General features: G+C 42.0%; 1 protein-coding gene across 2 annotated transcripts; it reads left to right on the plus strand.

Annotated features, from left to right (window-relative positions):
* The first annotated feature begins 540 nt into the window (after window positions 1-540).
* Window positions 541-16,910, plus strand: LOC140074989 (interleukin-4 receptor subunit alpha-like). Of its 2 annotated transcripts, none has more exons than XM_072120388.1 (10): window positions 541-739; window positions 5,556-5,640; window positions 8,641-8,779; window positions 8,902-9,080; window positions 9,348-9,496; window positions 10,396-10,555; window positions 10,826-10,925; window positions 12,982-13,054; window positions 13,571-13,617; window positions 13,704-16,910. In XM_072120388.1, exons 2-10 carry the CDS (start codon window positions 5,568-5,570, stop codon window positions 15,223-15,225), a joined length of 2,442 nt encoding a protein of 813 aa, XP_071976489.1. In that variant the 5' UTR covers window positions 541-739; window positions 5,556-5,567; the 3' UTR covers window positions 15,226-16,910. The 2 variants fall into 2 exon arrangements, with proteins under 2 accessions (XP_071976489.1, XP_071976490.1); XM_072120389.1 differs by lacking the exon at window positions 541-739 and adding an exon at window positions 788-984.
* The last annotated feature ends 713 nt before the right edge of the window (window positions 16,911-17,623 follow it).

Genomic DNA, 17,623 nt, shown 5'->3' on the forward strand with positions numbered 1-17,623 from the left:
ACATACAACCATAAACATAGTGCTAATGAGTCAGAAGGGCTCTGTGAGCCATTACCAGAGCCCCTACGTGATTTAGCTTCGTAGGCTGTTACACTGTGCAGGAGCACTTTCCCCTTCCCACTGTGTGAGTTTAAAGCAGGGAGAATGAGGGATTAGGGGGAGACAGTGTAACAATTTGTGAATACAGTTGAAGGAGGGGCTCTGGTAGAGTCCTAACTCATTAGCATACGTTTAACAGCTGATTTTTAGAAGGAAGGTGGCCCTGGATAACAAATGAAGATTACCACAGTCACGGTGCCTGGATCTATGAACAAGTGTCCCTGGTTTATCATGTTTCATTTTGATGGTAGGTTTCCTTTAAAATTGATCTTCTCAAAATGTATCATCCCAGATTTCCTGGTAACTTCTACAATAACTCAGAACTGATGTGTTCTGGGGAATGTGCACGCGAACTTGACGCCACTAAAGGGTTACAAGTGTCAGCAACTTTCCAAGCTGGAGAAGTTACTTTCAATTTGCATTGTCCCTGCCCACAAGACCTGAGTCAGAGCTGGGAAACTGTGCACTTACCAAGAACAGGAGGAGAAGAGTCGGTGGTAGGACGGACTATCCTGCCCCTAAGCTGAAGAGGAAATACGTGTGACGAGAAGAAGAGACATCTGAGGGCCATGTAGATATCACAATGGAAAGCCACCCTCACCCAAATCTATTCAAGCAGGTGATGCATGGATCCGACAAGGTAAGACTCCCAAAACCTGTAGGGAGTTGGGTTGGAGAAGCTAAGGACTGCGAATGAACTCCTAATGTAGACCCAGTCTCAGTGTAGATAAGCCTCTTCTTCCCCAAAACTCAGGTTCCTCCTCAGAAGTGGTGAGATTTATGGTCTCCTTGACCTCGTTTAGTGTTATAAACATGTGTCCATCTATGAGACAAGGTCCACGTATCTTCATGAGAGCTTCTTCAGGATGACCACCACTCATCAAGGTGAGGTGTAATCATTGGGTTATGGCCTATGATAGCTGCAGGAGGGTCAGGAGAGTGGAACATTGTTGGGGGGTTACTGTGCTTTCTTATGTTATGACCTTGTTCTGTAAACTTGGAGCAGCGCTGCTTTGGGCTTTGTATTTCAGTATATTTTATTATTTAGTTATTTATTAACATCCCTGAAGGCATCTTCCATCAGGATTGTTAGATCTGTAGTTGCAGATCTGATTTATGAATTTTTGCAGAGGGGGTGCTGGGTATTGCACCCCGATCCTAAGAATTTTTATAAAGCGCCTGAACACGGTGGCTTAGTGGTTAGCATAACAGCCTTGCAGCGCTGGGGTCCAGAGACCAGGTCAACATCTGCAAAGTTTGTATGTTCTCTCTGTGTTTGCGTGGGTTTCCTCTGGGTCCTCCGGTTTCCTCCTACACTCCAAAACATACTGGTAGGTTGAGTGGATTGTGAGCCCCATTGGGGAAAGGAACCAATTTGGCAAAATCTGCGCAGTGCTGCGTAATCTGTGTGCGCGATATAAATAAAGAATTATTATTATTATAAAGCAGTGGGAGGAGTTATATAACATAGACCTCCAAGACCCATAAACATATGGATGTCATAGATTAGACCCTGCATTCTCTGAGAGCACTTCTTCACTTAAGCTATTATTAATATTTACTAAGTCGAGTCTCTTGCCTCAGGCGGCACCAACTGAAACAAGATGGGGGGCGGCATCAGGAGCTGCTATAAAGCAGTAGTTGACATCTAAAAATAGTGTCTCTTCACACTCAGAGTCAGCACCGGTGTGAGGACCTGCATGGAGAACCCACTTACTTAAAAAATGACCTGATATATCACTTCTGGGTGAGGAGGAGGAGGCGCAATTCTATATAGCTCGCCTCAGGCGGCAGAGAGTTTAGTTTCATTGCTGGGCTGACCGCAACTTCTGTCTGGGGATGAGTCCCGGGATGACTGTAGCGGTGGTCACATTCTGGAAGTGGTTGTCACTGTCAAGCAACAACCACAAGAGAGTAAGGTGTAACAAACTCGGCACTGCTATACCGGTATAGTGCTACGGTTGCTGGACAAAGTATCTAACGTTTCCTCATGCTTTACATTGCGTCTTCTTCTAGTTTACAGCACGGTAATGTAGCAAGTGACAGTGATGAAAGTGTGATAACAATCTGCAGGGGGAACAATAGAGATATGATGGGTCGTGTGAGTCACACGGAGGAGAGATGGCGCAAGGACCTTGTTTCTCACTAGTTTAGTTTTATCTACAGAATCAGACCTGCCGTGAGACTTCCCTGTATTAACCACAGCAGCCCCAACAGCCCCGACCTCGTAATGATGTGTACGTTACACACTACAGACATATATATATATGGTCTGTACTGTATGTATCTTAGATGTCGCACTACACTGTGCGCCATTGTTTTACTATTGCAGTTGTGTAAACTTTACCCCGCTTCAAACATTTTGTTAGGGACATTGAATGCAATAATAATAGTCATAATAAATAATAATAATAAAAAAAAATAATAAAAATAATACATTTAATAAGAATCTTCCTAAATTTCTAGTCGGAATGAAATAGGAACGGTCCAATAGTCGTAGAACTATAGCTTCTCCATTCTGGGAACTTCCAAGGGGACTCCTGCCTTAAAGGGGAAGGAAGTTTAAAGCTAGTTTGGGACAGCTAGCCAGACCCTCTCCAACTGACCAGAAAACTAAATGGAGCTAAATTTAGTGATGATCCGTCCTGCGGGATATTACACTTTGTCCTTAGCACGCTGGGACACAGGCCCACTTTCCTGGAGTCTAGCATTCTTCTCATGTTCATTGAGAAAAGCAATCCCCGGAGATCTAAGAGCACAGCACTGGAGAATCTCCTATCCTGGGATACACATATTACTTCCATTACATATACACTGTTATGCTCTGAGCTCTCTGCACAGGCTTCTCTGCTTTGAGTGGTTGCTGTAGTATTAAACCAGAAGTATCTTAGGGGAAGAAATAGTAGAGTTGTTTGTGGCCCGTGTGTCTTCGACATGTGAGATTCACTAATATGCTGATGGAGAGAGCCAAAACGGGTCAGGAATAGGATCTTTCATGCGATAGAAACTGTCATGTGCAGGGACCCTGAGGACTTACAAAGCTATTACTCTGGAGAATACACTCATTTTTCACTGTTCTGTGTCTACTAACATCATACACAAAGGTAGGATCAGGCTGCTACGTATAACAGTCTACAGTTTTACATGGTCTGAACTTGTGACACATTTCCTTTAAGGAGAACCCAACAATTCACAAAAAAGTCTATAAAATTCTGGCATGATGGTCCTTTTATATGGTATTGGGTCTTGTGGACCCTCTCAGTCCCCTAATACCTATATCTCCCCCAGTCATGGAGCAGGCGGTTCTGATTCTCAGGTAATGATTGAGTAATAATCTGCTGCCTGAATATAAAGACTCCATTGTTACAGAAGGAAATGAATCTGCTGCAACAACTCTCTGACGTGTAACACAGGGAAAGGGAATACGTTCTGCAGAACTCTGCCAGGAGGATGTATGAAGACGGAAAACAGGATGATAATTCTTCATACATGGCGGGTGTCTGCTGTATTATGCAGCAGTGACTCATCGTTAAGAGATTGCAGGTGTTAACCCCTTAAAGTGAACCCGTCACCAGGGATGTCATTTTTAGCTGGTGACAGGTTCCAATAATGTTAGGCTGGTTTTAAAATGTCTTTGTCAACATTCTAAATAACTTTAGTACTTTATAAAACTTTATTTCACATTACCTGGATCAGTTTTTAAGATGCAGTTTTCAAAGCCAAAAGCAGGTGTGGATGATAATAGGCGAGCACCTACCACTGAGAGGTGCAACTCCTCCTCCTTTTTTGACTCCACTCCTGGTTTGGACATTGAAAACGGCATCTAAAAAACTGAACGTTTGAACGCGACCTCAGTCTTGTCCACACTCATCCTGTTCCCTCCTCCTGTAATGTGCATTGAGCAGGCAGGAGAGGGGGATGGTGTAGAGGAGAGGAAGAATGCATGAGGAGACACAGGCACACACAGGCACACACAGTCCCTGGGACTCACCACACGCTGTTGGCAAGGAGTCAGGTAATGTGAAATAAAGTTTTATAAAGTGATGAAATTATTCAGAATGCTGACAAAGGCATTTTTAATATTAGCATAGCAAGAGTTATTGGAACCTGACACCAGCTAAAAATGACATTCCTGGTGACAGGTTCGCTTTAAGTGTCACAGTCAAACTGGACCCTGGCGCTTAAACTACAGCAGGGTATGAGCTTCGCCATCTTCAACCATTGCCCTTCCCGCCCTGGCATCATAGGGGTACTGAATGGTTGCTCTGACAACCAGGAGCCTTTCCTTCTCATGGCTTTCACAGCAGGATCTATAGGAGATAGCTAGTACTGCAGTATATTGTATCAGTGATCAGACCCCCTTGGGTTCAAGTTTCCTAAGTGGTCTCAAAAATGTGCGGAAAAAATTAAAAAATATAATAATAATTTAAAAATCCAAATCCCCTAGAAAAATAATTATCCCCAATTTTTAGCCACACATACAGTATATACTCGAGTATAAGCCGACCCAAGTATAGGGCAGAGGCCCCAAATTTTCCCACAAAAACTGGTAAAACCTATATTTTTTTTACTTGAGTATAAGCCGAGTTTGGGTTTTCAGCACATTTTTTTGTGCTGAAAAACTAGGCTTATACTCGAGTATATATGGTAATTTTTGAATAATAAGTGATCAAAAGGTTGTTGAGTCCATAATAGGATATCAATGATAACACTAACGTATCCCAATCGTACACTGATGTAGGAGTGATAAATATTTTTCAAAAGACTGAAACATTTTTAAAAGACTATATAAATCTCTATGATGGTACTGACCCAAAGAATAAAAAAAGGGGGGGGGGGGGTTTCTGTCTATTGGACTGGACCAAAATACAGAGACCGCAAGAAAATGACACAACTGTGGGTTTTTTCATTAATTTCACAGCATTTTAAATATTTTTCCAGCTTCCCGTACATTGCATGTAACACTAGATCCTGACACTAGGAAGTGCGGTTTGTCCCGTTGATAACCAATACAAATACAGCACGGGAAAATAAAAAAGTTACAGATTTCGGAAGGTGGGGAGTGTAAAAATGGAAACACAAAAAACGAAACCTAGAACTCCCTGACCCCTGTGTACACAAGTCTATCATGTATTTATAAGATGAAGAGCCCCCTCTGCAGGCAGAAGTAGGGACATGATATCACGGCTCTCCACTAGATGGCGACGCTATACTCCTGGTGAAGGTTATGTAGCAGAATGTAGCGAAAATGTATCTTTTTGAAACAATTTTTGTACAACTTATTTCTGTGGGAGACGTCCATTGATTACTCTTCTCCTAAAAGGGTTAAGTAGCAGATCCATGGAGGTCCCAGAGGTCGTCTGGGGGTCCCAGAGGTACCAGGCGAGGGGTGAGGATCACAGCAGCCCCAAGGGGTGATCATCATGTGGATGACGTCTAATATTCCTTATCTGCAGGACTTTCTATAAATGAAGACAATGTCGCCCTTACGGATCACGCACTTGGTATGGATCACAGCATCAATAATGGCGCTGAGCGGTGGTGAGTTCTCTTACTGTCTGTGTATGTAACGCCATGTAATGGGCCCATCAGAAACTCATCAGAGAGAAAACATTTCTACAAATATTTCAATATCATTTTTTTAAAATCTGCCTGAAACCCGAGCATCCGGGAGGAACAAATGTTCTCTAGGAGCTCAGTTCAAAGGTCAAGTCACTAAATCAAGGACAGTAACTTGCTGCATAGCACAAAACGAGAGCTATTGGGCGCACATGAAGCGCCCCCAATATGAGGTTAGAGGGATCCGGTCACCAGATTTTACCACATTAACTAGAAGCTTCTAAGGCAGTGGTGGCGAACCTATGGCACGGGTGCCAAAGGTGGCACTCAAAGCCCTTTCCGCTGGCACTCAGGTCATCTCCCTAGGACAGAGTTCACCAAACGCTGAATCTTCCTGCAGTCCCAGGCAACTTAAGAAATGCCGCTCTCAGCGCTATTTTAAAGCGACACTTCTTCAGCTCTTTGGAACTGTGGGAAAAGTTGGACAGTTTTGACAGAACTGCATTATTTTTGGAGATCATCCTGCTGGACCCTTCATTCTTCCTGTACAGAGAGACCCTGGAGAGAAGCTACAATGAGAGTCTGAATTTGCCCTCCTTCTTTCAACTGTATTGGTTGCCTCAGGGGGCCGGTAAGATTGAAAGATGTGGAAGAACAGGTAGCAAAAAGTTACTACTTAAAATTCCATGTTGGCTTTCTTCAGTAAATAAGTGAATTTTGGTTGTAGTTTGGGCACTCGGTATATAAAAGGTTCGCCATCACTGTCCTAAGGGATCAAATTATCCTTTCTAGAATCCTCTCTGTTATGTGAAATCTCACCCGTTTACTATAAAAAAATAAATTCACCTCTAAATTTATATGCAAATGAGCAGAGAAGAGGCTTATTGAGGGGGTTTTGTAGGGGGTGTTTGAAACACCAGTCTTGAAATTCCCCCCTGGGACAGTTCGGCGCCCATATCTACTAAGGGGCTCCGGCTAATAAGTGGATCGGGCAGAAACCCCTCCTAAGCTTTTTGATTTAAAAATCTGGTGTAATAAGAAACCTGGCACTATGTGGTGTGCGGGTAAGAGAACCCAGAAAACTGCGCGGAAGGCTTAAAGGTGTTGTCCCATCGTAGCAAGTTAGGCCCTTTCCACAGAATATGGCCTAACTTGCTGATCAGTCGGGGTCAGAGCAGCGGGTCGTGCATGTGCAGGCTGCCCTGTTCATCTCTATGGAACTGACGGAGATAACCGAGCGCCGTACTCTGTAATCTCCATCAGCTCCATAGAGATGAATTGGAATATTGTGAATGTACATCACTGAGTCCCCCACCGATCAGCAAGTTAGGCCCTATAGTGTGGATAATGATGGGACAACCCCTTTAATTAATCTCCCCCAATGTGTCTGAGATGAGTCAAGTTTAGGGGCTGCAAGAGGAGGGTCACTTCAGACACCTAGAAACATGGTGGCACAGTTACTTACCCGTCCCGATCCCCGAGGTGCGTTGTCCGACGAGGATCCGGAGCTCAGAGCATCTCATTTTTCAGATGGCATCAGGTTCTGTGAGCTACAAAATAAGAAAAATATAAAAAGTAGGGAATTCAAATTTTCATCTACAACTATTATAAGAGATTTATCAGTGCTTCAACAACATAAACTGACATAGAAGCACTGAAATAATACCAATTACTTGTGCACAGAACCATGCGGGCTTGGAGTGGAGCGGCTGGCGTAGCCCCGGTTATAAGTGTTCCCCTATGTCAGTGGCGGCGAACCTATGGCACGGGTGCCAGAGACGGCACTCTGAGCCCTTGCTGTGGGCACCCGGGCCATCACCCCAGCACACCAGACAGGACTCAAAGAATCTTAAAGTGATACTTACTTTGCTACTTGGGACTGCAGGAAAAGGGAGAAAGAGTAGACAGGGCCAAATTATCTTTGGCGGGCCTCCTGCTGGCCTCACGATTCTCTGTGTACAGAGGGACACTGGAAAGAAGCTAGAATAATGCAAATTTTCCATCTTTCTACTGTGTTGGTGTCCTCATTAGGCCAATATGATTGAAAGTTGTTGAAAAACAGGGAGCAATAAGTTACTGCTTTAATTTTTGGTGGCACCCAGCGGTAAATAAGGGATGGTTTGGGTTGCAGTTTGGGCACTTGGCCGCTAAAAGGTTTGCCATCACTGCTCTATGTCTTTAGCTGGCTGTATCTTTGGTTCTGTAGTGCACAGCACCACAAGCCTCGTGTGATCTGAAAGATGAGATTCTTATAATTAATATGACACCATGTTTCTAGGTGCTATAGAACAGAATATAGGGGTGTCTGAAGTGACACCTCTCCAGCAGCCTCTACACTTGACTCATCTCAGGCAAATATGACTCTTCTCTGCTCATTTTCACATGACTTTGGAGGAGATTTTTTTGTACATAAATAGGTGAGATTTCCCATAAAAGAGGGAGTTCTAGAAAGGACATTTCCTCCCCAACCTGAAGGGGCTGGTAGAAGTTTAATGCAGTTCTTTCGATTATATTTTAATCTACAAAGTTCACCTAATTATTTCCTATATAGTTTGACATTCGTGTAATATTGTTACATGCAAGGATGAGATTATCAAGAGCCAGAACCGCAGCTTCTTACTGGTTCTCCGATATCATAAATGGGTCATATGAAATTAAACGACGGTTCTGCTGTTACCCGATACAGCACCACTCTTCTCTACAGGTCATGTCTGGTATTGCATCATATGGCTGGCCTGCAATACCCCTGGATATAGGTGCTGTTGTATCCAATACTAAAATGGTTTTTAAAAGGGGCAGTTCCCAAATTCTGGCTTTGTATTGGTTTCAAAACTATAACTCCCAGTATGCATGCTGGGAGTTGTAGTCATACAGTCACTGAAGAATAGGTTGGAGATTACCCCTATAAGGTAATGATACATATCTATTGTATATATGGAAAAGGACATACAGTAAATTCCGATGTATTTCCCTCTTTTACAGCTCAGGATATCTCGAGGATAAAAGATTTGGGCTGCGTAAATGATTATGATACAAAAATGGTCTGTTTTTGGGAGGTCGTGACTGGCAACGCCAACTGCAGCTCCGATTTCCAATTGAAATACGCAAACACAGACACAGAGTAAGTATCTGCAATCTATGCTAAAAAAAAAAATGGAGAAAAAGTTCAATATGACCCAATGCTCCAATTATTATTATTATTTTTTTATTTTTTGCTTTTCTTTATTTTTTTTTATTTTTTAGAAACGAAGTATTATACTGCAAAGATCTGGGTAACGAATACCGTGAGAACTTCAGAGTAGCCAATAAATGTGTCTGTAACATTGATGTAAAGAATCTCATATCAACGGATCGATACCACGTACAAGTGGAATCACAGGGGAGAACTGAGGGCGAAAAAACCATAGCCATTTTCTCTTCTAGTAAGTTACTTGGTTGCTTTAAAATTTGGGATAATTGCTCCAATATATAATAGTATATAGGTCATGGTACTGACTCTCAATATGCGCAAGAGCAGGGGCTTAACTCGAGGTTACTGTATGTGTGAACCTGCAATACCAGACACTACCTATGGACATGGGTGGCGCCATTTCTTGGGGGGGGACCTCCTTACATCCAGAACCTGCAAGAAGTTCCTATAACACATATCTGACCGATCACCATAACTATATGTTTTTTGTTCTTCATAGTTAAACCCAAACCCCCATCACTCCTCGAGGTGGACCTCAGCGATCCGACAAATGGGGTCGTAAAGTGGAAAACCAATTATGAAAACGAGTACCTTGCAACCTTCTTGTCCTATCAAATCCAGTTTATCTCTGTGGAAGATGGCAAAACGGTAACAGACAGTCCTCTTTTATATGAATTACTCACCTTTACCCAAAATTCTGCTTTGTGTCAGCAAACAGAAACATCCTTATGTAAAGGGAACCTGTCATCAGCTTTACTGTTTAATGTCCTTTCTAGAAGTCCCTCTTATATGTAATCTCACCGGTTTACCTATAAATAACCACTGCCAAAGTCATGTGAAAATGAGCAGAGAAGAGTCATATTTTACCAGGGAAGAGGCTGCGTCACTTCAGATACTGCTATCTTTGGCTCAGCAACATAATTCTAAAACTTTTGAGATGCCAAAAAACTTAAAGTAGCCCCCAAATGATAGCATAAGGAATATATAATTGTGCTCCTCTCCTCCCCCGGGATCATGTCTCTCTCTTGTATATCCCACAGTGCTCCTATTTTGGACACAGCAATGGCAGAGGATAAGTGGTGATGCAGGGAGCTGATGGCTTCCTGCGTGACCACTTCATTCAACTTTATCCGTTTCTGGAGGATATACAGTACCTGTCCTGTCCAGGACTGCAGGACAGACCCGAAAATCTGGGACCGCCCTACACCACTCTGGTGCAATTTTAAGGCTGGAATAGCATGGTCCTGGGTGCTACAGAATCTATTATAGAGGCATCTGAATTTTTACTTCCCCTCTAGCCTCCCAACATGACTCATCTCTGTCAAAAGTGACTCTTTTTGGGTTATTAGAATTTGAATTTCATACCCCTGAGTGATCAATGCCATTTCTTTTGGGAATAAATACAAAAATTAGCCTGACTACTGTTATTGGTGCTGGTGGCAGACCCTCTGCTCCTGCCCAGGACCACCCACCTGACAGTAGATGGATACAATGATATATATTTGTAACTATAGTTTGTTGATGACCTGATACATCTTTTCTTCCAGGTTTGGGAACATCCCCTTGAACAGATGGAACCTCTTCGATACAAGTTCAATAAGAGGCAGCTGACCCGTGGCAGCGAGTACAAAGTGAGAGTAAGGACAAAACACAAGCAAACACAGATAATCTGGAGTGAATGGAGTCCGGCGTATACCTTCCGGAACGGTGAGGACCCCGGGACCTGTCAGGATTTACTATTTGTGATCATATTGTCATTAGGAGATTTTATTTTGGCCACTGATGGATCAATGTGGGGGCTTGGTTTTTGTGAAGATAGTTGTAGTTTTTATTAGCACTAATTTTTTTTTTTTTTTGGTACCTGGTTGCATGGGAATAGCAGGGATTAGAGAGAAATTGCTGAATGTGCCAGACTCAATGGAGTATAGAAAGGTTATACTTGTGCTGAGAACTGACACTATCGCTGTCATCTTACAGATTATGACCTAACCATAATGGACAGCATAGGGATCATCATCCCGATATTCTGCATCTTCATAATACTGATCATCGTGTCCTGCTACTTCTGTGTCACCAGGTGAGTTAATGGTTACAGCGATCTGCAGTTATGACATCTCTGCTATATACCCCAGCTCTCCCATATGACATACTGATACTACCCTAGCTCTCCTTTATACCCCATTGTTCTTGTATACTAGTACACTATAATTACCATTATTACCCCAATATATATACACAGACCACCTCAATCCCAGCTTCTCTACACCAGATCTCTACTAACCCAGTTTTCCTGTTTAGCAGAACACTACTATATCATCTCTCCAAAATGCCAGACATATACTGAGCCATCCCATTATATACCAGAGCACTTCCACCACAGCTTCCCTACTAACCAGACAACTACTTCCCCTGCTCTCCTGTATACCAGACTACTCCCCAGTATACTCTCCTGTATACCAGACTACTCTCCTGTATACCAGACTACTCCCCAGTATACTCTCCTGTATACCAGACTACTCTCCTGTATGCTCTCCTGTATACTCTCCTGTATACTAGACTACTCTCCTGTATACTCTCCTGTATACCAGACTACTCTCCTGTATACCAGACTACTCTCCTGTATACCAGACTACTCTCCTGTATACTCTCCTGTATACTAGACTACTCTCCTGTATACTCTCATGTATACTAGACTACTCTCCTGTATACCAGACTACTCTCCTGTATACTCTCCTGTATACTCTCCTGTATACTAGACTACTCTCCTGTATACTCTCCTGTATACCAGACTACTCTCCTGTATACCAGACTACTCTCCTGTATACTCTCCTGTATACTAGACTACTCTCCTGTATACTCTCCTGTATACTAGACTACTCTCCTGTATACCAGACTACTCTCCTGTATACTCTCCTGTATACTAGACTACTCTCCTGTATACTCTCCTGTATACTAGACTACTCTCCTGTATACTCTCCTGTATACCAGACTACTCTCCTGTATACTCTCCTGTATGCTCTACTGTATACTCTCCTGTATACTAGACTACTCTCCTGTATACTCTCCTGTATACCAGACTACTCTCCTGTATACCAGACTACTCTCCTGTATTCTCTCCTGTATGCTCTCCTGTATACTCTCCTGTATACTAGACTACTCTCCTGTATACTCTCCTGTATACTAGACTACTCTCCTGTATACTAGACTACTCTCCTGTATACTCTCCTGTATACTAGACTACTCTCCTGTATACTCTCCTGTATACTAGACTACTCTCCTGTATACTCTCCTGTATACTAGACTACTCTCCTGTATACTCTCCTGTATACCAGACTACTCTCCTGTATACTCTCCTGTATGCTCTACTGTATACTCTCCTGTATACTAGACTACTCTCCTGTATACTCTCCTGTATACTAGACTACTCTCCTGTATACTCTCCTGTATACCAGACTACTCTCCTGTATACTCTCCTGTATGCTCTACTGTATACTCTCCTGTATACTAGACTACTCTCCTGTATACTCTCCTGTATACCAGACTACTCTCCTGTATACCAGACTACTCTCCTGTATTCTCTCCTGTATGCTCTCCTGTATACTCTCCTGTATACTAGACTACTCTCCTGTATACTCTCCTGTATACTAGACTACTCTCCTGTATACTCTCCTGTATACTAGACTACTCTCCTGTATACTCTCCTGTATACTAGACTACTCTCCTGTATACTAGACTACTCTCCTGTATACTCTCCTGTATACTAGACTACTCTCCTGTATACTAGACTACTCTCCTGTATACTCTCCTGTATACTAGACTACTCTCCTATATACTCTCCTGTATACCAGACTACTCTCCTGTATTCTCTCTTGTATGCTCTCCTGTATACTCTCCTGTATACTAGACTACTCTCCTGTATACTCTCCTGTATACTAGACTACTCTCCTGTATACTCTCCTGTATACAGGAGAATACTCTCCTGTATACTAGACTACTCTCCTGTATACTCTCCTGTATACCAGACTACTCTCCTGCATACCAGACTACTCTCCTGTATACCAGACTACTCTCCTGTATACCAGACTACTACCCCTGGCATACTTCACTCAATGTTCTCTGCTGTTGTTTTGTAGAACCAAGAAGATTTGGTGGAATAACATTCCGGATCCTGCAAAAAGCAAATTAGCTGAGAGCAAACTGATCCAGGTGAGTACACAGAAAATATGTAAGATCCGATACTAACAACCCACATCCACATATTACACCCCGTAATCATACATACGTAATGGGGGACATATGGTCAGGAGCAGAGAGATCAGAAGAACTCAATACTGTGTATTACATAAGGAATACATTGATTTCAATGAGAACAGTGTAATGCTTTGTGTCACCTGTGGTGGCGCTGTACAAGAAGAATTCCTCCGTAGATCGCAACCGATTGCTTTATGATGAAACTGCGAAATGCGTTGTGCAGATCAATCCTGCCAAATAGTAGATGGCACAGGACTATGGAAAAACGGCAAATACACAACTAAATAATTCACTAAATATAAAACATATTAAAAGTCATAGAAAATATATAACTTTTCTATGTGCAAAATAGAGGAGCTTACTAGATAATAATAAATATTAACTCTATGGTAACTGTATGGTGCGTTGGAGGGGGCTCATGTGTGTAGATAAATAAGAATAAATAATAAAGAATTTTGGTGTTTTTTGTAGCACAACTTTGTGACACCAACTGGGAAGCCGAAAACTGGAAAGTCATTGTAAGTTCTAGCTTCATATTTGGACCAATAATATAAGAAGGATTTGATATTACTCTCGGCCCCTAACATTTCCTTTTCCTTACCAGTGGCAGCTGCTTGCGTGAGATGGTGAAGGCCCACGAGAAGACCACGTACAACCTGATTACCAAGAATAGTCCTGCCAAAGACTATCAAAACCTCACGGGACATAACACAGAGACAATTGTTTTTCAACCCGAGATAGTTGATGTTGAAAGACGCGTTTATCTAGGTCCTAAAGAAGACAACTTGTATTGTGAGGACCTGCCTGAAGAGAAGGAAGAGGACCTTCACCTGGTCTACGACTCCTCTATCGATGGCTTGTTGAGGGAAATGTTATGTGACTCGTCTGCTCAGATGCAACCCATGGGGCAGCTTTTTGGGAGCTTTGGGACATCATTTCTAAGGGGCAATTCTCAGAAAACGGAGAGACATCTGCCTCTTTCCATGGTCTCCCAGGAATCTGGATATCAAAGTTATGATTCGGATGACTCTCCGGGGGATTTAAAATCAGATGGATCCAATCCACTTTACATTGACCGTGCTCTCAGTCCAGGTGATTTTTTGCCGTATTCCCCAGCATCTGGTGAGATCATATCACAAATCGGTAAAGATGATGTTTTCATCTCTTCCGGATACAACAGTTTTGCCCGTGCATTAGCCGAAGCTGCATCTGAAGGAGACAACGTATCTATCTTCTCCTTGGGCACAAGTTTTTGTAAACCTTATCACCCCCATTCCATGCAGAATCCAAAAAGCATTCTGTATTACAACAGACACCATGTTACAACTCCTTATGAGGGTCATCGTCAACCAATAATGACTCCAACATTTGATCATAGAATGGAGACTTGTTCCTCTTCGGGATCTGAAGAGCCTGGATATCAAAGCTTTAACCAAGCTGTTAACCAAGGAGATACGTCTAGAAGTACCACTTGTATTGTGTTTGATTCTGGATACAAGCCATTCGAAAGTCTGGCCAGAACCTCTACTAGTAGTTTAGAGAATATCGGTGGTTCACCCCAACGTGAGAATGACTTGATTCAAAGTAACGAAGACCATCTATGGGACGGAATGGTCAACGATGAGACAGATCATTGCAACGATTCTCAAAGTTCTGGTTTCTTTTATAATGAATTAAACTTTTATGATAAGAAGTATCCATCATATTCTGAGACATTAGGTGATGACCACAGAAACTTGGTCAACCAGACGTCGGACAATCAATATGGCATGGGTAAGACCTTACGAGACGTTGATAATCCTTTGGCTTTGACCTTTGACATCAGTGATCATTTGAAGAATTTTGCAAATCTGCAAGGACCTAAGATGCCTCTGAGATCACAAATTATTGGATTACCTCAAAACGTGTTATCCTTCTCCTGTTCCCTGGATGTGGCACCTATCATGTATGATGAGAATTGCCTTCATCCTGACAAGAGCTTCCCGATGAAGTTTGAGAACTTGTCATATTTTGCTCCTATTTATCATTTAAGGACAAAAGACGACAGTCAGACAAGTAGCCACCTACTAATACAGCACAACAGGATGGACGAAGAAGGCAATTCATATATGAAGATAGCTGTGTGATCGGAAGGATTTTTATATTCTACTAGCTGTAGCCCCCGGCGTTGCCCGGGATAGTAAATAACTGCTCTGAGCTATAACAAAATATAATGGGTTTACACAATATATTTTATTTGTATCTACTTCTCTGACTGTCTCTGTCTGTGTCTGTCTGTCTCTGTTTCCGACTGTATCTGAAGAACCTGGATGGCACTGACCGTCTCTGTCTCTGATTGATTGTCTCTGACTCTCTTAGACTGTCTCTGTCTCTCACTGTCTGTGACTTTCTCAGACCGTCTGTCTCTGACTGTCTTTCTCAGACTGTCTCTTTCTGGCTTTAACTGTCTCTGGTTTTCTCTGTCTGTCTCTGACCTTCTCTCTATTTGTCTCCGACTGTCACTTTGCTTTTGGGGTGATTCATCTGAAGTGTCTGAGTGCAGAACTGTTCTACTTGCCAATGGCAACCAATAAGAGATCAAATTTCATTTTCCCACACATACACATCTTATACTCATTGCCTATAGTAACCAATCACAGCTCAGAGCTCATATAAATGACCTGTGGCAGAACAGAAACCAATCACGGCTCAGCTTCTAAATGCCAAAGAAGAAGCAGCAGACATTGGCTTCTGTATATGGTGGTTAATAAGGGGATTTTGGAAAGCACAGGGTGAAGATTTCGGTTAAAAACCTGGTCTATTCTATGATTCTGAGTCACGGAGAGCAGCTGTGCAAAATTTGGTGATTGTAACACTTTACAATAACATTAACACTTACATACACTCACACACATACATACATACACACACACACACACACACATATACATACATACATACATACATACAGCTTTATATATTAGATGGATACATAGGAAGCTTTGTTAATGACAGATCTCTATGTTATATATCACAGTTTGGAGAACAGAGTGTCAGATTATGATTTTAGGCAATAATTTTAGGCGGCTTTCAAACTTTTCACACTAACATAACTCTAAGAATTTCATTTTTGGATTGTAAATTTTGGGTATTATGCCTGGATATTATACAAAGGTATTATACATAGGCGTGCACTACCTGTGGGAACACAAACCTCACAAATGTAGATACCTGATTTTAATTATAAATCCATCTTTTAACATTGCATTGTTTTGCTGTGCAATACAATACATACAAAATGATGTGCAGATTTTTATAATTCTGGATAGATATATGGTTAGAAGGTATCATTTTAACTACCATTATTTTCCACTAGGGGGAGCTTAAGAGTCATCAGAATACAGTTTATATACTGAAATCAATAATAAAACTGTATACAGTAAACCTATGAGCTTCTTATAATGGTGGATGCAGGGAGGAACTATTTAACCCAGTAGTGCAATGTCTGTGCAGGAAATTTGCAGTAGTTTCAAACAAGCAAAACTCTTATATTACAAAGAATCAAATCAGATAATGTAAGTCATACTAATATTATAAAACAAGGACTCACTTGATTCATCCTAATCCATAGGAAACAGAAATGCTATATTGGGTGATAAATGGGGGATTCTTTGCTACTGTTAGATGTTTTTACATAATTTATGCAGAAATACAGATACAAGTGTCTAGGAAAAGAGCTAAAATACGATTTTAGTTTAATATGTGCAGTTTACATCATGTTTTTTGTAACACTCTTCAGCGCTTACTAATAAAACACTATATTTTTTACTTAGATCTTGATGTATTGATACATAGCTGCTGTCTTTATCTTGCCTTCAATCAGAAAAACAAGAAAACCACATAATCTGTATAGAATCTGTCTCTAGTAGTTCCATTACACCAATGCTGGAGATATCCGTGTGTCCAATAAATTCCAGTCTTTTCAATCCCATGCGGGTGAGGTGGACCGAGAACTACTGTACTCATCTAGAACTAGGACGTGTGCCCCGGAGCCCCCACCAAGAGTGGACAAATCCTGGGGGTGACGCTGTGTAAATATGGCTTGCTGGGGGGTGGGGTGATGATTTGTATATAAGTGTTACTGGCAGTGACATTGTGTATATAAGTGTTACTGAGAGTGGCGCTATTTATATACATTTTACTGGGGGTGACGCTGTGTATATATGTGTTACTGGGGGTGGCGCTGTGCATATACGTGTTACTGGGGGTGACCTGTGCATATATGTGTTACTGGGGGTGACGCTGTGAATATAAGTCTTACTGAGGGTAGCGCTGTGCATATACGTGTTACTGGGGGTGACGCTGTGAATATAAGTCTTACTGAGGGTAGCGCTGTGTATATTCGTGTTACTGGGGTGGAACTGTGTATATAAGTGTTACTGAAGGTAGCGCCGTGTATATTCGTGTTACTGGGGGTTACGCCGTGTATATATGTGTTTTACCGGCGGTGGAGCTGTGTATATACGTGTTACTGGGGGCGACGCT

This window comes from Engystomops pustulosus, chromosome 8 (assembly GCF_040894005.1).
Source record: "Engystomops pustulosus chromosome 8, aEngPut4.maternal, whole genome shotgun sequence".
Lineage (NCBI taxonomy): Eukaryota > Metazoa > Chordata > Amphibia > Anura > Leptodactylidae > Engystomops > Engystomops pustulosus.

Excerpts from the sequence above, each read along its gene's own strand:
- LOC140074989 (XM_072120388.1), top strand. The coding sequence starts at position 5,568 with ATGAAGACAATGTCGCCCTTACGGATCACGCACTTGGTATGGATCACA. Across the intron at positions 5,641-8,640 it reads AATAATGGCGCTGAGCGGTG|CTCAGGATATCTCGAGGATA; the intron begins GTGAGTTCTCTT and ends CCTCTTTTACAG. Across the intron at positions 9,497-10,395 it reads CTGTGGAAGATGGCAAAACG|GTTTGGGAACATCCCCTTGA; the intron begins GTAACAGACAGT and ends CTTTTCTTCCAG.